General features: G+C 36.7%; 1 protein-coding gene across 1 annotated transcript; it reads left to right on the forward strand.

Moving 5' to 3' along the window:
* The first annotated feature begins 645 nt into the window (after positions 1 to 645).
* bgnb (biglycan b) lies at positions 646 to 23487 on the forward strand. The gene is made up of 8 exons (XM_065285994.2): positions 646 to 890; positions 13080 to 13354; positions 18425 to 18537; positions 19368 to 19581; positions 19707 to 19817; positions 20036 to 20129; positions 22290 to 22428; positions 22519 to 23487. Exons 2-8 carry the CDS (start codon positions 13105 to 13107, stop codon positions 22714 to 22716), a joined length of 1119 nt encoding a protein of 372 aa, XP_065142066.1. The 5' UTR covers positions 646 to 890; positions 13080 to 13104; the 3' UTR covers positions 22717 to 23487.
* Positions 23488 to 23515: the final 28 nt, after the last annotated feature.

Raw genomic sequence — 23515 nt, forward strand, 5'->3', positions numbered from 1 at the left:
AAAACACAAGCAACACACGACACTTCAAACACATATTTTGAATTTGCGCCCCTCGGAAGAGCAGTCACCAGCCGCCACTGCACTGAACAATATTTCTACATTGTAAATAATCTTCGCTCATCTTAATTTCAACATCTACTAATACTAAATATTTTAATTTAAAAGTTTAATCTTTTAACTTGAGTTTCTTCTAAAATTAATAATTAACTGTTAACTACTTAAACTTAAAATCTTAAAATTTATGAACATTTACTTATTTTTATGAACGCCTGATTGTAACCATTGACTTCCATAGTAGAAAAAAACAAATATTAAGTAAGTATTGTGATAAATGATGGTAAGCCGCCACGGTACCCATTAAATCCCATCGTAACAGTTACGTGTGCTTACCATCATTATCAAAATATCTTCTTTTGTGTTCAACAGAAAAAAGAAATTCATACAGATTTAGAACAACATGAGGATGAGAAAATGACGACATAATTTTTATTTTTGGGTGAACTATCCCTTTAATAACCGTAGGCTATCTGATAGGATGCTTTTTTCTTGAGTATAAATAAGTTTAACTTAGAAACACGTGATTAGAAACACATGTTTTGATTGGTTACACTTGAGAACAACAACATAACTGATCTTTAAATGCGTTTATTTGGTGTTACCGGTATCTGGACATGAGTCAATGTGAGTTTTTGGCTCATCCCACCCCAAACCCACAAGCGCGTGTTCGCCCATTTCAACAGTGTGCAGCTCTCTGCTCACTGACACATGAGAGGCAAAGACGCTTTGAAGTCAATATCTTTGTGTGAAAGTCCGACATTCAGAAACCAAATAGCAAGCATTTATCATCAGACGCACGAGCGCAGTGTGGAAATATTTCACCTCAGTTAAAGGTAAGTAGATATGCAGTCTTAATATTCACCAAATTCAAACTTTTTTAAAAGTCTTTGTCACAAATAATTTGGTTTAATTATAGTTTTCACTCGAAATTAGATTTTGTGGGCTTATTTTTGATAATGTTATTTCGATGAATATAGCCTACTGTAGCTACCTTCTAACGTTAACCCTTTTGATTTTTTTGTATTAGTTTTAATAGATTTTTTTTATGATTAATGATTTAATTTCCATTTTATATGACGTATATATCGAGATATGATACACATATACAGGTCACGTCTGTGCAAACTTGTTGCACTTACAGTGAATAATGAATATTTTAATACTGAAGGGTCTCTTGGGCATTGTCGTTATAATGTTAGGGTTAGAGTTACGTCCATAGAGGTTTTTGGGTTAAGATAGATAAGTGCATTAAGAAATACACTAATATATATTTTTAAAATAATAAGCTTGTATAGATTTGCATTAGAATCAAATAAATTCAAATGTAACCTTCATGGATGTTTCTTAAAAATAAATACATAAAACTCTCAGTGTTTGTCTTTATAGGTATAGTGTTTTAAGATCATTATAGGGACTGAGAGTAGAGATAATACATTGCTGTTATATACATGATGTAAGTGATTAATGAAACAACACTTAATACAGACGTGTTGCACCTTTTCCAAGTACCTCTGTGAAATATTTATAGGATATGGAGTGGATGCAGTGAACACTGAGACACACTAGGGGATGGGATGCACAGGAAGGCTTAGATATTGAGTGAAGTTAGTCTTGGTCTGGTTAAGAGGTTTTCAATTCCTTGCGATGCATTATATTGCATTAATATTAATTGTGACCATGTTGTGTCCCCCCCCACCAAAAAAAATAATAATTTGATCATTTGAGATTTTAGTTTTAGACAACTTTAAAACATACATTTTTAAGTTCTTACCTTTTCTTATTTCATTCCAATAATTAAAAAAAAAGTGTGGAAATGGCCCTTTTTCAACCAGTACTTCTCATTTAGAAATTGTATTCATCCGACAGTAATGGTCTATTAAAATTGGTGACATTTCATTTAACTGAGCTTAAATTACATCATTCAAGAAGTGCAAATGATATTACTTTAATAAATGTTCCATCTGGATTTTATTAAAGTGAATTCAACCTTTAACAAACCTAAACCCTATTAAAACCTGTGAAAGACAAAATCTCACATGAGTCATTAGAAAGAGAGGAAGCTGCTCTATGTAACTTTTTTCTACCAAATCAATTGTTATAAATCATGATGAATCAATGGTATATTATCATAATAATGATATAAGTAACAAACAACCTGCATAAAATAACAAAACACTTTCCATAACAACAAACACTTCTGGTTTGTTTCAATGAATGAGTACTTGAATCCCACGGATGTGAGGGTATAAGTCAAAAATGTTGAGAAAAAAAAAAACCCACTCAGAGGCTTCATTCTGTGCTCTCTTATCAGGTCTGACCTCACTTTGTGTTGTCTCTGTCACCACATTCATGCAGAGTGGTCACAGACATTGTCAGGCAATAGCTTTTTTTGCTAAAAAATCACGGTCAAGCAAGCACTTCATTCCAGGCAAGTGCATGAACCCAAAGCTACCCACTGCTATAATTCAGATGAGGCGATAGAGAGGAGGTGCATGCATTTGAATATAGCTTTTTTGATGATATCAAACATTCACTGGCTGGGAAACACTGAAAGTAACTGTGTTCTTGCTTGCTTTAAACCTATGTATTGTGTTAAAGCTGTGGTTTTGAGAGGTTTTTTTATTGGTGACCTTTCTAATGTACTGTGTTACAAATTCATCGTGTGAGTTTATTGCAATACACCAAACAACTTTCACCTCCCAACACTGGTATGTCAGTTAGAGATGTGCTATAATTTTTTTTTACATTTATCTTCTAATAATAATTTCCAGTAAGTAAAAAATGCATTTTTGATGTCAATATTAAGACTTGAATTTCTTCATCTTATCACAAGATGCATCATTTTACTATTTTTACATTTAATAATTCAAACATCTAAAAAGGGAAGGATAGATTTGTATTTTTATAAGCAGTATATGTTAATGCCGATGCTATATGATCATGTCTGCACACAGCAAGACAATTAAATAAAGACATCCAATATAGACAACAGTACTGTATGGCTGATAATGCTGAGGGAAATTCCCCCTTTGACTAATGCATTACTGCTGGGTTTCAGGATTATCATTATAGTAATCATAGCAAACATTCTCAAGCATTTAGGAAGATTTCTCTGTAGCTGCATGCTCTTCTGCGCAGACATTACTCTAGCTGCACTACTGCGCAGGTCTGTTTTTATTTCTCTACAGGTTTCTGCAATGTGCTCTATTATTAAAATCTAACATTTCATTAATTACTGTTTCGCTTTGTCAGAAACACCAGATTAAATGGAAATGTAAATTGGGTACACAAACCGTTTTAAAGACTAAAACAACATTGAAACTGAGTTCACATATGTGACTGTGTCTGTGAAAACCCAGCTAAGGTCATTTGCTGTTTATACATAACATCATCCTCTATAATGTAAGGATCATTCTGTGAAAATATAACCTTGATATCTTTAACATTGACAGAGTAAGGCCATTTTAATGCTCCTAATAGCATAAATGGATGATGAGACTTTGGCCTGGTTTTTAACATGTATTTCTCACAGGCAAATATTTAATGTATGCACCAGTGTTGGGAGCAACGCATTACAAGTAACATGCATTACGTAATAGTATTACTTTTCTGAAGTAATGAGTAAAGTAACGCATTACTTTTTAAATGTACACATGAATATTTTAGTTACTTTTTAAAAAGTAATGCAAGTTACTTTTTAGTTTAATTCATTTGATTAAAAAAAATTATTTACTGATTTAAACTAAATGTATTCACATTATGCACTCTATGCACACACGCATGCATAGATAAAGCATTCAATTTCTGTATGCAGAACTTTTCAGTAATAAAAACACCTGCAAGGCCTGAAAGAGATCAAGCGTCAGCCAAGAAAAGTAACGCAAAAGTAACTAAAAGTAACGTAAGCATTACTTTCCATGAAAAGTAACTAAGTAATGCAATTAGTTACTTTTTTTTTGGAGAGTGACTTAATATTGTAATGCATTACTTTTAAAAGTAACTTTCCCCAAAACTAGTGTGCACTCTCCTGTGTACAGTAAAAGTGTCAATAGATAAAATATAAAAAGGTCTAATTAAATGAACCAACCAATCAATCAATCAATCAATCAATCAATCAATCAATCAATCAATCAATCTATATATTATTTTGGTCTAACAAGAGTATGTGTTGCATGTTTTTTTTTAATATTAATATAACCTACTATACATAAATGCAGTTCTAAACATAGGTTCTGGAGGAGCCTAAACATTCAGGCCTGTCAATTATCATCATCATATGCGTATATAAGGTACATGGTAAATAAGCTCAGGTACAGAGCTCCCTTCGAGGACAGCAAGCCAAGTTTGTTTCCCATTAATCATTAAGACCTGAATGTGCAGGCGAACTAGTGAATATTGTACAATATGATATATTAGCATGTATCCTTTATATGACTGTACAACCCAGTATCACGAAATTGCGTGACTATTTCACGCATGGACCAGCGTGACAATGTCACGCTTTGCCGCGTTTGAGCGTGAGCATGTCACGCTTTCTGTTTGTGTCACTGTCACGTATTGGTTACTCAACTTTTTTGTCCTAATTTCTTACCATTGTCGCTTCGGTTTAGGGTTAGATTTACATAAAATGACACCCTTACCTAAACAAACTCTAACCCCAACGTCAGGTGACAATTGGTTAAAGTTTAGAAAATATAAAAGAATAAGTATTGTATCTTTTTTTTTTTATAAACCAATACTTAAAGTGACAAATACTTAAAGTGACATATAACACAAGCACCAAATCTAACCCTAAACCGAAGCGACAATGGTTTGAAAATAGGACAAAAAAGTTGAGTAACCAATACGTGACAGTGACACAAACAGAAAAGCGTGACATGCTCACGCTCAAACGCGGCAAAGCGTGACATTGTCACGCTGGTCCATGCGTGAAATAGTCACGCATTTTCGTGATATAGGGTTGGACTGTAACGTGTGTGAGTCCAGAAATGTTTATTGTTGTTGTAAAAGGTTTGGGAACCACTGATCTAAACGATGCCGTTCCTGAAGTCACCATAGGAGAGGAATGCAGATGATATGGATTATGTGTTCCTGTAGCTTATTTGCTATTGCATAGTGTTAACATTGGGTTTGTTTCCCAGGGAACACACATACTGCTTAAATATATACCTTGAAGTCACTGTAAGTCGCTTTGGATAAAACCGTCTGCCAAATGCATAAAGTGCTTACCGCAAGCATTGTTTTTCTTTATGTGCATTTGGCTCACGCTGTGGGACAGGATTATGTTTGTCTCTGCTGATATTTCTGTATGTTTGTTTTCCTTTCCTTTGTCAGAATGAAAATAAGGTCATCTTTGTACTGTATGTGCTGTATATGAGGCCTGAAAACCTCTGTGAATCACTTTGGAAAACGAATGCGGATGTCAGTCTCTTTCATAACCGAAATATAAACAGAAACTGTTGCTTTACCGAACGATATTCCTCTGCTGTGTGAACACGCTTGTTAAGATCTCACACAGACACTTTGTTTTGTTGAGCAGCTGCGTGTTGTAAAGTCACAGTGTGAAAATGCTGAGCACAACAGTATTTAATCCCATAAAAATGGCACATATACTTATGTATGCATATTATGGTGCTGCTTGTGTTCATAAATAACGCATATAGACTCCTCCGTGGAGAGATTGTGTATAATTGTGCATCTGCCTTCTTCTCGCATTCCTCTGGCCAGTCCAAACCAGACCTTTTTTGGGGTGCATGGTATAATTTAGCTGCTATTTTTACAAATTGGTACATTTTCTTTCCCTGTTTGCCTTTATTTCAGGTCATCACCGTGGAAAATGGCTGCCGCTGTCCCATGTGTTTGACTTTTAAGTGAGTGATGGGCAGACAATACGACATGAGCACACATAGTTGTAGATATGACAGGTTAAAGAATGCTGTACCTTTGGATGATACTTCAGGATGTTATGGCTACCATGGATATTTAGCAAACGTTGTGTATGGTCAGTTGTGGAAACTGTCAGCAACCTTGACAAATTTTTAATGTATTTGTCTCTTTGTGAGAATATTTTTAAGATCTTGTATTGACTTAGGTTTAAACAACACGGATGAATTGAGTCTGAGAATGATTGATGGTTTAGGAGTTGCCATGAGGAACAGCCAAAGCATTCACTCTCATTACTTAGTTAAACCTGAAACTGTGTGTAATGGTGTGTTTGATGGGACGTTTAAAGGACTCAATGGAGACATGGTTTTATGAATAATGTTTGTGTGGGATCCTGTGAATCTAATGGGAATCTTCACTGTTAGTTTGTTATATATAAATAGCAACTGCGACTGGTTTTTGGCTTTTAGATGTGAATGAAATCATTTAGTTTCTCCCTAAAGTTCAAACATTAGGCAGACATGATCTTACTAAATAATTTGTATGAGGTCTTTATGAATTGACGACTAGAAAAATTACAAATGAGATTTTCATTATTTTCCTAAGACAGCCGTGAAACTGTATTGAAAGCAAATTGTAACTTTTGAGCCTCTAAGATGAGAATAAAAGTTATTTCTTTGGTGAACTAATGGGTAACACTTAATTTTATGTTGTCTTTGTTACATGTTAATACTATAGTAATAGCAGTAAATTATGCATATTTAAATAAAACTTAAAACCCTAAACCTAATCCTTATACTAAACCCAACCCTATAGTTAGTACTTGTTGCTAAGTAAGAAATAATTGACGACAGGCCGTTAAATTATAATGCACACCCAAGGTGGTAGTGTGGCACAACCCGAAGCGGAGTATCTTTACACTGCGTGTGCATTATTTAAAAAAAATTCAAAGGACAGAAGTCAATTATTCCTGTTATACCACAGTTACCACAAACATTACTGAATAAAGCATTTAACAGGCCCGTGGTATAATTGTTATTATACTATGGGTCCATTGAATGCTTGAATCTGATTGGCTGATGAACATTCTTATGTGTGCAATTATTTTCTGGGAAACGCACGGCGAACGTAGTTCCAGGCAGCTCTCTTGACAGCTTAACAGTTCCATATCACTTCGCATAGTTAACTGTAATAACGGATTAACAAAAACAACATGACAGACGATTTTCCAATGCAATAACAGTGCTGTTTTTTTCCTTTCTTTTTCTCTCTGTGTCTCTGTCGCTCTTCTCTCTTTCTAATTAATTCATTAATAACTGCATTAGAATGCTATCAACGGCTCAATCCTTCATTGCCAGCTTTAAAATGATGTTTAGGAACAAGCAAAAGAGTCACTGGAAGAAATTGTCCTACTCACAATAGCGATTTAAATACAAAAACCAGACGAATCTCTTAAATATATCATGTGATTGATGTCTTGATGTGTGGTAACCGTAGTATAAGTGGAATAATTGACTCCGGGTCCTTGAATTATTAAAAAATAATGCACATTATTTTTTAATAATTCAACGGCCCGTCTGCAATTATTCCTTACTTATTACACTGCACTCTAAAATGCTTGATTCTGATTGGCCAATTGCGACATTCCAATATAACAACTGCCTGCAAATCATTTTGACAGTTTAATATTAAAGGAACAGTCCATTTTCTTAAAAAAAATCCAGATAATTTGCTCACCACCATGTCATCCAAAATGTTGATGTCTTTCTTTGTTCAGTCGAGAAGAAATTATGTTTTTTGAGGAAAACATTGCAGGATTTTTCTCATTTTAATGGACTTTAATAGAGCCCAACATTTAATACTTAACTCAACACTTAACAGTTTTTTTCAACGAAGTTTCAAAGGACTATAAACAATCCCAAACGAGGCATAAGGGTTTTATCTTGCAAAACGATTGTCATTTTTTACAAGAAAATTAAAAAATATGCACTTTTAAACCACAACTTCTTGTCTAGGTCCTTTCCTGCATGACCTAACGTAAATGCGTAGTGACGTAGAGAGGTCACGTGTTACATATATGAAACGCACATTTGCGGACCATTGTAAACAATAAACTGACACAAAGACATTAATTAGTATCAGTTGACATACAACAACGTAGGAACGGTCCTCTTTCTCAACACTTGTAAACACTGGGGCGGAGTTTCGCGTTCGTCCTCTGTGACCTCTTGACGTCATGACGTATTGCGTGGGGTCACGCTGGCGCATCACGACCGGATCTAGATGAGAAGTTGTGGTTTAAAAGTGCATATTTTTTATTTTTCTTGTCAAAAATGACAATCGTTTTGCTAGATAAGACCCTTATGCCTCGTTTGGGATTATTTATAGTCCTTTGAAACTCCATTGAAAAAAATTGTTAAGTGTTGAGTTAAGTATTAAATGTTGGGCTCTATTAAAGTCCATTTAAATGAGAAAAATCCTGCAATGTTTTCCTCAAAAAACATAATTTCTTCTCGACTGAACAAAGAAAGACATCAACATTTTGGATGACATGGTGGTGAGTAAATTATCTGGATTTTTCTTTTAAGAAAATTGAATATTCCTTTAAACTAAATTAAATATAAATATGTCTTTTAATAACATATATGACATTATATTTACAAATTATTAAACCAAACAGTGTACTTGTGACATCTGAACGTCTTTTGTTTTCTAAAAACTGAAAGTAAACAGGTTTTCCCTTACGGAAGGTCTGCATTCATAATAAAATATTTCAAATCAATATTTAATGTTCCTTACCTTACTTATGAGGTTAATAGCCATGTAATAAGCGGGATAGAGCCGGTTGTTATCGCAAAATAAATAAATTACAACCTGCTGCCTTTACATTATCTCTTACTTATTAGTACTTAAATGTGCACTGTAACAAAGACACCATAAAATAAAAATGAATCAAAAAAGGTCACTTGATTTGTAATGAGTGTTACATACTAAACCTCACCTTTATCTCTTGAATTTTAATAGAATGCAAAGCAAAGTTTCTGTGGGTAGTTTTGCCAATAACCAGACCAATAACAGGAAATATCATTCAGCACTTGGGAGGTCGCATGCCTCTCATGCCTTTTCAGTTTTCAAACACTGAATCGTGATGATTTTGCTGAGAAAACATATTTGAATGTGACTGTAAAGAGTAATGGGGCAATAATACAGAATACATTGAACTTCTCTTCTTTAGAAAACATCACTGAAGTTTCTCCAAAAGCAAATGTCATGTGACATCTCAAATTGATTTCTTCTGACATCTGGGATCTCTTACACAATCATATGTGTTTATTTTTAATATAGGGAGTAACATGAATTACACTATTTGTAATGTTGCTGCAATCTTAGTTATTTAGTCAGTTCTGCTTTTGCCATTCAGTATGTGAGGTGTTAAAATTGTGTGTGATTCAAGTTAAATGTGGGACAGGTGTAGGATGTTTGGTGGAAACAGTGGATTTGAGGTTTAGGTTGACTGTACCAGTAAAGCCCTAATGCGGGTTCAACAGACCCCAAATCCTTAACCACATCTCAGCCCTACTCTAGTGATGACATCACATGAGTCAGCTGGAGCTCATTCAGATGTGACATCATGTGTGGCTTTCCACCCTCCTAGACATCAATACACACACTTGCAAACAAATACAGAGACAGCCAGAAATATTCCCTCCTTACTCTTTCCTGTCTAATGAATGGCTTGTTTTAAGATATGTTTTAAGAAGGTCAGTCTTGAGTTTTTCCAGCACCACCTTACTGTCTGACCGGATTGATCTTGCATACATTGTCAGGAACACGACATGAACCCAGGTGCAGACACTTTGACAGAAACTTTTATTTGAGACATAACAAGAAAACAAAACCCACGAGGGGGCGAAATACACTATGCAAACAAAACACTAAACAGACTTGACTTAACACTAAACAGACTTGGCAAAACAATAAACTTGACAAAAGATACACTGGACTAGCAATAGCATAAACTCAAACAGGACTGGTACAAAACGAACGAGCACAGGACAGCAAACACAAGGGCATTAAATAAGGGAACAAATCAAGAGGGGAACAGGTGACATGATTCAAACAATGATGGGATAATTAATGAGGAAACAAGGGGGCGGGGTCAGGAGACGAGACAGAAAGCACATGGCAATGAAAAAACAAAGCCAGTGCTCTCACACAAAACATTGGGCTGCCATGATCCTGTCACTATGACTTAAACTGTGACCTGAAGACAGGACCATGACAGGACCCTCCCCTTAAGGGACGCCACCGGGCGTCCCCCAAGGGAACACACTAGACACGAGACAAGACATACTGGGAAACAGAGAAAAACCAATAAAACATAATACACAAACACAAAGGCAAACAACAACTTAAAATAACAGGGTTGGGGTGACATAACAAAAACATCATTAAAGGGAGGGGGGGTGGGGGAACAAAAAAGTTCACATGAGGAAGTCCAGGTGGGTTGGAGCTGTGAGGGCAAGGAATCTTGGGTCCTGGGGCGGAGGTAGAGGGTTTGGGACGAGGAGTCCGGGCAGGCTTGGGGGTCTTGGTAGGTGGGGTAGGTCCAGAGGGGGCAGACTGAGGCAAGGCTGAGGTAGGAAGGACTGGAGACACAATGGGAAACAAGGCAGGGTCTCCGGGCGGGAAAGGGGCAGACACAGGAGCCGGTGAGACAGGGGGCGCTGTGGCTGGCAGCGGTGATGAGACAGGGACCATGACAGGGGGCACTGCGGCCGGCAGCGAAGACGGCAGGGGCTGCAGCGGTGGCTGCGCAGACTGCGGCTGCGGCGCAGACGGCTCTGGCTGCGGTGGCTGGGCTGCCTGCGCAGACGGCTCTGGCTGCGGTAGCTGCGTCGAGGGCAGCGGCGGCTGGGCAGGCTGCGCTGAGGGCAGCGGCGGCTGGGGGGCCGCAGATCCCTTCTTCCGCTTCTTCCTTTTTGGCCGAGGTGCAGAGAGTACGGGAAACGGGAGAGGAACTGAGACAGGAGTGACAGGCTCTGAAGAGGACCCTCCAGATGATGACTCCCATGAGACCCTTCTTTCTCGCTTACCTCGAAGGCTAACAGGTTGGACTGAACTCTCTGGGGTCGAGGTGGTGATAGCCGGGTCTCCCACTGTCATCACTCCCATGACAAGACCCTCAGGTATTGTAGACATAGTAGATGGAGGTGCAGCCTTAGCTAAGACCCTGGGTTCCGATCGGTTTGCCACATAACGGACCATATCAATGAAGTCCAGGGGTTTAAGCATCTCTACCTCCCTGGAGCCAAGAGGTTCATCGAGGCAGGCGTAAAAGATCACCTTAAGTTCTTCTCCGTTGAGGCCGGCAAGACGAGCCTCGTCCAGGAACTTCTGGGCGAAGGGCAGAATCTCTGCACCCTTCTGCTGCATGGCAAACAGCCGGTGAACATAACGGCTGCGGTGAGCAACCAAGGACGGATCCATAAAGTCTGCTGGGTTCTGATTCTGGCTCGTTCGTTCTGTCAGGAACACGACATGAACCCAGGTGCAGACACTTTGACAGAAACTTTTATTTGAGACAAAACAAGAAAACAAAACCCACGAGGGGGCGAAATACACTATGCAAACAAAACACTAAACAGACTTGACTTAACACTAAACAGACTTGGCAAAACAATAAACTTGACAAAAGATACACTGGACTAGCAATAGCATAAACTCAAACAGGACTGGTACAAAACGAACAAGCACAGGACAGCAAACACAAGGGCATTAAATAAGGGAACAAATCAAGAGGGGAACAGGTGACATGATTCAAACAATGATGGGATAATTAATGAGGAAACAAGGGGGCGGGGTCAGGAGACGAGACAGAAAGCACATGGCAATGAAAAAACAAAGCCAGTGCTCTCACACAAAACATTGGGCTGCCATGATCCTGTCACTATGACTTAAACTGTGACCTGAAGACAGGACCATGACATACATGTACACAAACCCAAAAACTGTCTGTCTGGTGTATGAGATGCTAAATCGTATCATACAGTAAAAATTACTTAGCATTTTATTTGTAGGGTCTCTGTAACAATTGCACGGCAGACTTCATCATGATGTTACATCCCTTGCAATATTTGACAGTCTTAAAACAGTGTTGTTTCTCACATGTGTTAACTGTTAGGTCATGGCTTTAACAAACCACATAATAGTTTTTTAAGGTTTATTGCCCTGTTTGATATTGTAATGAACATTAAACATGTGTTGCAGTTGATTTACATTTTTTTGTTGTTGCATAAAATCATCCTACATAATGTAAAGAACATTCGGTGAAATATAATCTTGATATATTTAATATTGACTGAGTAAGGTCATGAATGAGTTTAAAACCAACGATTGAAATGAAACTTTGATGATCCTGATCTCATATTTAAGACACTTTAGCCTTCACAGGCAGGGTCAGATATCTTTGTCAAAGATATAAAATAAGGCACATTGTTGGTTCAGGGCCTAAATTATATGTCAAAGTTTTCTATGAAGGAAGGGCATGTCCGGTGTTAAATGATGTACTTACCTTCAGATGCCAATGTTATAATTTCCTCCTAGAAAAACTCAAATATCAAACGTGAACCACCCTTTTCCTCTTATGAACTTGAAGACAGCCTTAATCATCATAAACAGAACTGTATGCAGGCTCCAACATTAACTTTATGCCACATCTGCCAATAGTGGGTGGATAGAGAAAATTCAGCCACGAAGCCATATTTTGCAGGTCTTTATATGAAAATAGATTTAATTGTTTTCCTAACATGCATTTTTACAGATGAGGCAGTGTCTGATGATCAACATCAATGAGGATTTTGTCTCTTATTTCATTTTGGGTTAATGCAAAAATTATTCCACAGATGTGTCCAAACATTAGCTTTTGAAGGAAAAAAAACAAACATTTTAGACTGTAAACACCTGGTGGCAAATGTTCCAGTGACTCTGTTTACTGTATTTGCTTTTGATGTGAATAACATGCATAACATCAGCAAGTGCCAGGTTATAAGGCACTTAATACATAATAGAGACATTGTAAGTTATTATGAGTCATTGGTTTCATAAGTCTCTCCCCCTCTTTTTCTCTTATCCTGTAGGTCAGTGTGTGTCTGTATCTCAGTCATGTTCTCCGGCCGCTCTCTTCTGCTGCTGTTGCATATCTGCACCCTGATGGCCTCTTCGCTGACCCTGCCCTTTGAGCAGAAAGGATTCTGGGATTTCGGCATGGATGGTGACGGGGGAGATCTGACGACGATGATGATGAGAGACGAAGAAGGTTCGGGGTCTTCGGGGGAGGAACTGCCACCCGATGTGCCCTTATGTCCTTTTGGTTGCCAGTGTCAACTTAATGTGATCCAGTGCTCAGACCTTAGTGAGTAGCATGCTCTGTGTCTGTGTGTGTGTGTGTGATATGCACATGTCAGGTATATACACTGCAAAAAATTATTTTCAAGAAAAAAATGCTTAGTATTTTTGGCTTATTTTCAGTAAAAATATCAAAAAATTCTTAAATGAAGATGCTTTTTCTTGATGAGCAAAACGACCCAAGAAAATAAGTCTAGTTTTTAGGCATCAAATGTAAGTGATTTTGTGCATAAAACAAGCAAAAAAATCTGCCAATGGGGTAAGCAAAAAAAGTGAAAATGTTTCATAAACACTAAATTCAAGAATATTTGGCCGATTTTTTTGCTTGTTTTGTGGTGGCTATTGCAGTTGAATTTTCCTATTGGATGTTGTGGTACTGCATTATGTAAGAAGGTTCAAGCTCACCACGCCATTTTTATGATCTCACCACACCTTTGGTACGAGCTCAGTTCGTCCCCGCTATCTCTGTTGGGGTCTGCCCACTTTTCTTGCATGTTTCAATGCTTTAAAGCGTAACTAAACCCTAAACCAACTTTTTTTAGTTAATGATCTGTAAGAATGGATCTTTATTAGTGCTGTTCATTGATTTTAGTAAGTTTCTTGACATTTAGGTATAAAGTGTTTCAATATTACAATATATGGTGTAAAAACGTCTGAGTGTTGCCCTCTTCAGGTTGAATGGTGGCTACTGCAGTTGAATTTTCCTATTGGATGTTGGGTCCAAAAAATGCCTCGTGACGTAAGCAGGTTCAAGCTCACCACGCCCTTGTCACGATCTCTTAGTTCATCCCCTCTATCTCTGTTGGGATCTGCCTACTTTTCTTGCATTTTTCAAATATTGCCAGTGGGTACAGTCAGGCTCTGACCAGGGGTTAAGTTATGCTTTAAAGAGCACCAATGGTCAGATTTACGATTTTACATTTTCCTTGATGTGTATTATTAGTACATGTTAATGATATGCAAAAGGTACAAACCCGAAAGTAAACAATGACGCTTGTTATATTTTCCAACGTAAATCTCTTTTTCTTGGGCTACAACAAACACATGGATTGTAGGCAACAGTTTACTTCCTGGGATTGGTTATGTTAGACAAGACCGACATTATCATAATTCCTCCAGCTTTGGACTCACAGCCTGTAAGTTAACTTCTGTTAGCATTGCATTGTGAGCGAATCTTTCAAATGTCACATTTCCGGATGACGTCAAAGGTACTCAGACCAATCACAACGTATAGATTTGCTCTCCAATCAGGGATACAGTTTTTTTTAAATCAACTTTTTTTAACCATAAACCACGCAAACACATTGTATTATACCAAATTCACAAAATAAAGTGTTTTTTTAGCAATGAAATAGGTGCTCTTTAAGCCTTTTCCCTGTATTAAGAAAGGACGGTGAAAAGTATCTGGAGACTTTTTTAGAAGTGGAGATTTTTGCCTAAAAGCTTGCATGTACTTAGAGGCTTTTGCAGCGAAAGACAGTCAAATCTGTAAAATACCAATGAATTGACTAAAATGACATTTGTGAAAATACGGCATTTCAATTACTGACTAATAACCCTTTCATTGCCATTAAAGTAAAATTTACTAAACCTAAACATGAAAAAATGCTCATTTACAAGAAAAAATGTTAGACGAATCTAAAGTCTTCATATAGACGGTTCCAGCAGTAAACTAATAAACTAACGGCTTTCGTGGAACACACGTAACTTCTGGTAAACTCCGCTAATAATAAATAAAAACAAAGTCCTTTTAAAGTAGTTTATTTATATAACACGCTAAATAAACAACACAGATTAGGAAACCAAAAAATGTGTTATTGTTATCTTTTGTTATTAAGAGTTCAGTTTAGCAACTAGTCAGACTATTAAACAAACAGAACCGGAAGTAAAGTTTCAACCAGATGTGTAATCTCGTCACTGCACGTGCGTCCGATGATACCGTCTATGCACAATAAATGATATCATATGCATTTCTTTGGTAAATGTTTTTATACAAAATGACTTATAGTGTATTCTAGTTATACATTTTAATCATCAGTATAATCATCATTGTTCTTGTTGTATAACAGTCTTGGGGTACAAGCAGAGGTCTTGTGCACATTGAACTGCAGGAGTTTTGTGTTGTTTTAGTGATGCACACACAGGATGTTGAGTGTGAGTGCAGCACACCGAAGATCTGAAAGTCTTTCACAGTGTTTGTTTATTTAAAAATGGCAGGAAGAAAATGTTGGTTACTTTATGTCAACAGCAGTTATATGATGTCAACAAAAAATGCTATCAAGGCCCCATAATTGACGGCCTAAATATGACAGGCAGTTCACTTCAGTGTGATTGTTTCAGGCTGCTCTGCTTTCAATTTGTCCAACAGGAAGTAACAGATGCCCAATCACAGAGAAAACATTATTGTTTACTCAAGTGATTTGTTCATGTGAGGCATGCAGACTCCCATTGTTATTAGAATTAGAAGTTAAAGAATGATCACTATTCTAAATACAAATACACAAGTTGTGGATGGACAAACATACAAGACTTACATAAACACAAAACACTGCACACATATATAGTCTCTCTCTCTCTCTCTCTCTCTCTCTCTCTTTCTCTCTCTCTCTCTCTCTCTCTCTCTCTCTCTCTCTCTCTCTCTCTCTCTCTCTGTGATTCTTTAGCGATTCTTTATAAAGGCCCCTTTCACAGAATCTTTATGTTTGTGCTCTCTAATTTTCCTCTGTATCTGGAAGTTGTTGTCTCATATGGTTTACAATTTAATTGCTGTTTATTCTTATTCATAACACATGTTTATATGCTTGTATATATTTGTTAGTCATGTGCCTCCATCGTTGTTAAATTTGCCCATATTTAAAAATGTGGATTTTCTGGGCAGCTGTAGTCTGGCTTTATTTCTGCCAATTCTGGACTGGCATAATTCACAGAGCACTGGTTGGTTTGGGTGGCAGGTGGGGAAATAGTTTTAAAGAGGAATAGTTATAAAGGGAAATCATATTTAACCCACATAGGCTGGACAGACTAATAAAGCTGTTCATTTCTTTTCGGTGATGGAAAGAAACTGGAACCAAAAGCGTTTTTCTGGGCAATGTGATGAAGAGGAACACCAAGTGTGTCTTTAATGTGAGCGACCCTTTATATAAAAATGTTTTCCTGGACCCTGTTCATTCAAATGATAGGCATGGCTCTTGAGGATCCCATGGAGGTGTTTATTGTACAAACACACAAGCAACTACTAGATCATCCCGAATGTCCACTTTGAGATAAAGTAATATCGCCTATCACTAGGAAAAAATAGACCCACTTTAAAAGAGCAATTAAAGGAACTAATAAGCAATTACTTCATGAATAGCATATACAGGCTTTATTTCTCATACTTTAAAACCTTATGGAAAATTGTTTGCTTTCATTATACTTTTAGCATGTGAATAGAACCAAATGTAAAAGTTAAAGACCATGAAGCCTATGCCATTGCAAAAACCCATATTGATAGATCAATGATCGGCATACTGGATTACCATGTGCGTAACCAATGTGGTTATGGCTCTAAATTAAGTTAGCAGTGAAATGTATTTTGACAGCAGGCCACTGATGTTGCCAAAAGAGTTTAAAGGGACACTCCACTTTTTTTGAAAATATGCTCATTTTCCAGCTCCGCTAGGGTTAAAGATATTGTGGAGGATTTTCTTTTTCCGGGTGGATCATCAAGACTATTGGTCCTCCTAAATCAGGAGTGTTGCGCAATTGCATTTTTTTTTTTAAGTGGAGAAGTAGGATCTTTTCTAAAATTTGAGAAAATCCTTCGCTTCACCTTTAAACATTTGATTTTTACCATTTTGGAATCCATTCAGCTGATCTCTGGGTCTGGCGCTAGCACTTTTAGCATAGCTTAGCATAATCCATTGAATCTGATTAGACCATTAGCATCGGCGCAAAAATGACCAAAGAGTTTTGATATTTTTCCTATTTAAAACTTGCCTATTCTGGAGCAATGACATTACTCAGTGCCCAAAAATAGTCCCCTTGGTTACATTCAATAGCAGGGGACTATTTTCAGGCGCTGCGTAATATCATTGCGCTTCCTGCAGACATGCTATAGCAGTAAAGTCCTTGATTATTACACCAGAATGAGAGTATAGTTCCTAGCCATATCTGCCTAGAAAATCGCAACTTTTAATTTTCCGTCGGTCTTAGTACACGATGTAACTACAGAAGAGTCAAGTTTTAAATAGAAAAAACATCCAAACTCTTTGGTTATTTTTGAGCGTGATGCTAATGGTCTAATCAGATTCAATGGATTATGCTAAGCTATCCTAAAAGTGGTACCGCCAGACCCGGAGATCAGCTGAATGGATTCCAAAATGGTAAAAATCAAATGTTAAAATGCTGAAAAATGAGCCTATTTTCAAAAAAAGTGGAGTGTCTCTTTAAGTTTTATATAAATTGTATATAATCCAGAATGTCCCTTTAACATGTTACATACATCACACCCCTCCTACATTACAGTACTTTTCTCCCGTCTGATCAGCAAGATGCCTTAACAGTCGTGGTTTGCAAGCACATTATAAATGGATGGAGATCAGGGGTCAAACCCAGCCTACTATAAATTATTGGGCTCTGTTGGATGTCATCATGAATCATTGGCCTGATTTAGATTCTTGGACACTGCGCTCCCTAAACAGACACAGTGTTGAATTGATGCCTTCGATGTGGCTCTGGTATAAATTCGATCTAGTTTGTGATGTGGTTCGTGTGCGGAAAACGAACCCAAATGATTCAAAAGTGCTTATACAGGAGTGTACTTGGCGAAATGTGAATGTAAATCAGACTCTGGGTGGGATGCTTCATAAATAACCATATGGGCGCAATAACTAGTTTTTTTTTTCATTTTGAAGATAATCCATTGTATTTACTATTAATTTGATGAAACAGAGGAAGCTCTGTCCTAAGAGGCTCTAGAAAATGTAAACCAGATGGCGGGCTAATGATCTTTGTCTCTCTCTGTAAACAGACTTGTGTACAGAGATGTATATAGCTTGCGTAAGCTGGCGTATAAACATTTTGTCATTTTGTGTAGGTTTGACTGCAGTCCCCAAGGAAATTCCCAGAGACACCAAACTCCTGGACCTACAAAACAACCGGATCACAGAACTGAAGGAAAATGACTTCAAAGGACTTGCCAACCTTTATGTAAGGCACGGTAATTGGAGACGTGATTGAAGGAACAAGGGTGCATCAGTAAACACAATGCTGAGTTTGGCTATAAGAATATAAATAAATAATAAACCAATTCTTCATGAAACAATGAATACGTGGGAAGATAAAGACCGCTGTATGATAAAGCGATATTTTTATTCAAAGTAAATTGTGCTGAAAATAGTTTTTACAGATGACAGCAATAAAACAGTCTATGCATATAAAAATGAGGCTATATCTGTACACTAAAGCAATAAAATGTACTTATTTTTAGTAAAAAAAAAAAGAGTCTATAATATTGTAACTCTTTGAATGGATTACGTGCTATATATTGATGTCTCAAACTTTGCTTGGTCAGTTTTAATGGCCGTTTGTCATCAAATTCCATATTTGCTGAGTGCTTTAGTTTGTGCTTAAGATTTAGCATTTTAATATTTAGATTATAACATGTATATTGAAGACATCTGTCAACTTTTTTTCTAGCATGTTTGGGCTGGTCAGTCATTTATAGCACCCATTACTTACATTTGGCACTCTATATAAAACAGTCTGCACCGTCTCTAAAGCAAAATGGTCTTGTAGTTTTGTAAAGACATGCCACTGCCAAACTGAATATTTAAGTTCCCTTCTTAGTGCTCGTAATTTTCACAATATTTATTCTCAATATTTATGCAGTCTGTCCCAACCAACCAAAATATTTAACATGGTCTATGAAAAAAAGAAACTAAAAAAATAACAAATTATTAGTTTATTAATACCATCTTTCCACATGGTATTAATAATGTTTTTTTTTTTAACAAAAACCTCTCACCGTCTTTCCCCAGGCCCTGTCACTGGTCAACAACCAGATCTCCAAAGTCCACCCAAGAAGCTTCACACCCCTTCTACGCTTGAAAAAGCTTTATTTTTCTCATAACCTCCTGACAGTGGTACCCCAAAACCTGCCCCCATCCCTGGTGGAGCTGCGCATTCATGACAACCGTATTAAGAAGGTTGAAAAGGGAACGTTCTCTGGTCTGGGCAGCATGAACTGCATTGGTTTGTATGCACTCTTGCCATTATGTGGTACAGAGTTTACAGCCTGACCAAACCATTTCCTTTTTTAGATGGAGCCTGCTGGTTTTTGTGATGGGATATTCTGTCTGATGTTGGTCTTCTTATAGAGATGGGCGGGAACCCTATTCAGAACAGTGGCTTCGAGCCTGGGGCGTTTAAAGGGCTAACACTCAACTACCTGCGCGTATCTGAGGCCAAACTCACTGGAATACCTAAAGGTGATTCATTTTAATAAAAACTTGAGGGTGTCAAATGACAGGTGCATATTTTTTTTTAAATAGAACCTCAAATTTGACTTTGATTTGATTGTCCTCTACAATTTCTTACTTGAATGAGCTTTAGGAAATAAATTCAGCAATAAATCACTATTTGTATGATTTGAAAAGTTTTTAGAGGTTACGTTACGTAATATATTTATACATTTTTCTTCTACTAGATCTTCCTGAAAGTCTTCATGAGCTTCATTTGGACAATAACCAGATCCAAGCCATCGAACTAGAGGACATGAAGCGCTATAAACACCTGTATAGGTGGGTTAGTCTGGACATTATTAACTCCAGTACTCATTGTGCACTTTATTTTCCATCTCTTTGAAGCAACAGCACCACCTGGTGTCTGAAAACTTAAAGACATTGGTATTTGAATATATTATGACTTGTGCGTATTACAGTTTTTCTGAATTGCTAAAACACATTTTTTGAAACCATCACTCATTTTCTCAAAACCTTAAACACAAATCCCAATTTTAAACAAAATTCACAGAACCCCTGACTCTTCTAGCAAAATCAAACAATTGCTTCAAAACCATTTCACTTATACTCAAAATCAAACTAAGCTTTCAAATCATACACACATAAGTCTATAATATAAAACACTTCAAGCATCCATTAGACACTACCTTAAAAAATGGAAAACACAACATCCAGAAGATCTGCTTACAGAAAAATACATGTTTATTGTACATAACAACACACTTGACAAATACTGTTAAAAATCTCTATAACTGTAACCACAAGTTTAGTTCAGTGAATATAGTGAATACTTTACTGTAAGTACTGCAAGTAATAGTAAGTTTTCAACATTACTGTAAGCAGCACTTGTATTTTGTAAAAAGTCATCAATCCAACTGCAAATTTTGCCAATTGCATTGTCTCTGGTGTCCTTTTCTTCCTCATACTCTTCATCTGCCTCTCAGACTGTTTCCAATCCACACAATTGGTAAAAAATACTATTAGATAAAAGTGTGTAGAATTTTGAGTTGTTGTGTTTACTCGATGATAACGGTGTTTTAGTTGTGTTCAACTTTTGCCTGCCTGTGTTTAGAATTTATAAAACAAGTGCATTGCAGTGTGAAATGTGTGTTTTAGTGAGAGGTTTGTGTTTAGAATTTTGCAAAAAGAGTGCATGATTTGACAAATGGGTTTAGGCCACTATGAATTTGGTTCAGAGATTGGGGTTTAGTGTTTTAGCAATTCAGAAAAACTGTATGAGTTTAGCTTGTAGATTACAAAGACAAAATGATTAAATAAACATAATAATAATTTATTAATAATAATGATAATAATCATAAATTAGCTTTTTTTGTACAAAACAGATATTTTCGATATTAATAATATTTTTTAGCATAACTGTGTTCCTGTAGCTTAGTTGGTAGAGAACTGCATTGGCAGTGCCAAAGATCATGGGTTACTACAACCATTATTTTAAGAGGATTTAAAAAATATTTCCTATAGAATTAATTACATTTTTTAGATTATCATTATCAAAAATTATTATTACCGCAACATGATATTACATTAAATATATGCATTTACAAACTCATGTTTCGGTAATGAGAACTAGAAAGGTGTCTAAGTACAATGACAAACAAAATTTCAACTTTATCTGGAGAGAAAAAATAAGAACTGCTTACCTGGTAGCCATCTTGAGTGTCACAGTCAATTATGTCCCTTCCAACAATGTTTTTTTTTTTTTTTTTTTTTAAATGTTAGATCCTTGAGGGCTTAAACAATGATTGAAAATTGTTGCGGAGGATGAGAAAATTGGTCTTGGACACATTTATATTCCTTATTATTGTCTCTTTACCAATGATCACCAAACACCACGTGTTTCTTTACTGTAAATGTTTATAGTATAACATGCACTGAAGCTTTTTATTTTTTAGATTTTTTAATTATAAATATTTCCATGTCAAAGAACCCAAATCCAGTCATGGACACGTTGCGGTAATGAAAATCTTCCCTTATATGTGGAAAAAACAACAAAATTGGTTTGTATGATGTCATTTGAAATCATGTGCAAAATGCTTCTTATTTTGACACTCTTACTTTGCATTTACTTTTTTATCAAAATGTTTCATGACACCTCATAAGTCTAATTTCATGAGAATCACCCACATACCCTACAAGTCACATTGGATAAAAGCAAATGTATACATTTAGACATAATAGCTCTCTCATCTTAGCCATCTTACATTATTCCACTCTAAATATTCACATAAACAGTCCCGTTTAAAATTCCTGCATATGTTGCATTTGTATAGTACGACGTCCGCTATGTGGCTGCAGTCGGCCCGTTGCCTATTCAGAAAAATCAGTCTATTGTGTTTCCACCTCACTAGGTGCCTGCCGCAGTATTTGCTTTCCATCTATTGTCTGTTGCTTATTGTTGTGCTTGTCCTCATTTGCCAGGTTGGGCTTGGGTTACAACCACATCCGCATGATTGAGAATGGGAGTCTATCATATGTCCCAAATCTGAGGGAGCTGCATTTGGAAAACAATCGCCTGAGCAAAGTCCCAAAGGGTCTGCCTGATATGAAGTACCTTCAGGTGAGGGATACTCAGGACACAGTTTGTGCGCAGCATCATGCTGATGATCACCTTTCACACATGTACACCACTGATCTGTGCTTTTTTCAGGTGGTCTACCTTCATTCCAACAACATCAGCCAAGTGGACATAGATGACTTCTGTCCCCAAGGTTTTGGTATAAAGAGAAGCTTCTATAATGGCATCAGTCTCTATGGTAACCCAGTTAACTACTGGGAGGTGCAGCCTGCTACCTTCCGGTGTGTGAATGACCGATTGGCCATTCAGTTTGGAAACTATAGGAAATAAATATAGAATGAAGGAGAAACAAATAATGCTGGAAATGAAGCAAAACAGAGAGAAGGGTGCATGGGGCAATATCAGATTGTTCTGCAGCGTTAGGATGTTTTTGTGAGGTCAAAGGACAATTTCAGAGAATTTAGAAATAAAGAATCATAAAAGTTCAAATAGTATTTTTTTCTCAAAGAAATAGAGGCAGCTGGGACATTCTGTCTCTATTTCCAAAATCAGAATAATGGTTTCAAAGCAAGGTCTTGCCAATGTATTATCAATTTAAGGGCTATTTGTTTGAACAACACTTTTATAGTAGGCTTACTATAATTGATATGTGCTATTATATTGTTATTATTTTATATATTTATGTTTTTTCATTAATGGTGAAGCTTGGATGTACTGTTTAAATAGAAAGGTTGAATCAACAGTACACTAGATTTTTAATTCACTCACCGTGCTTAATAGTTGCATCTCTGTGTCATGTTTTATTCCTCTTTTTCTCTTTTTTGTGGCAATTTTCTTCACGCTTTATACAGTTGGCGCTTTATGATTCAGTCAATCAAATGTCTCATGTCCTTACCCAGCTCTATTGGGTTTGAGGCTGATTCAAAAAAAGATTGTAATGTATTATTATTTTGCACAGTTTATATGAATTCCAAATCTTTTGTTTGTGGGGTTTTGTTCTTTTTTTCTCGTTTTTCTGCTGAATGTGGCAGTGCTCTGTATGCATATGCACACTGTGTTCTTCACTGCCGCATGTTCCAATAAATAATCTATATGGCTTGACATCCGGAGCAGAAGTGGAATTACATCA

Source organism: Paramisgurnus dabryanus, chromosome 21, assembly GCF_030506205.2.
Source record: "Paramisgurnus dabryanus chromosome 21, PD_genome_1.1, whole genome shotgun sequence".
Taxonomy (NCBI): Eukaryota; Metazoa; Chordata; class Actinopteri; order Cypriniformes; family Cobitidae; genus Paramisgurnus; species Paramisgurnus dabryanus.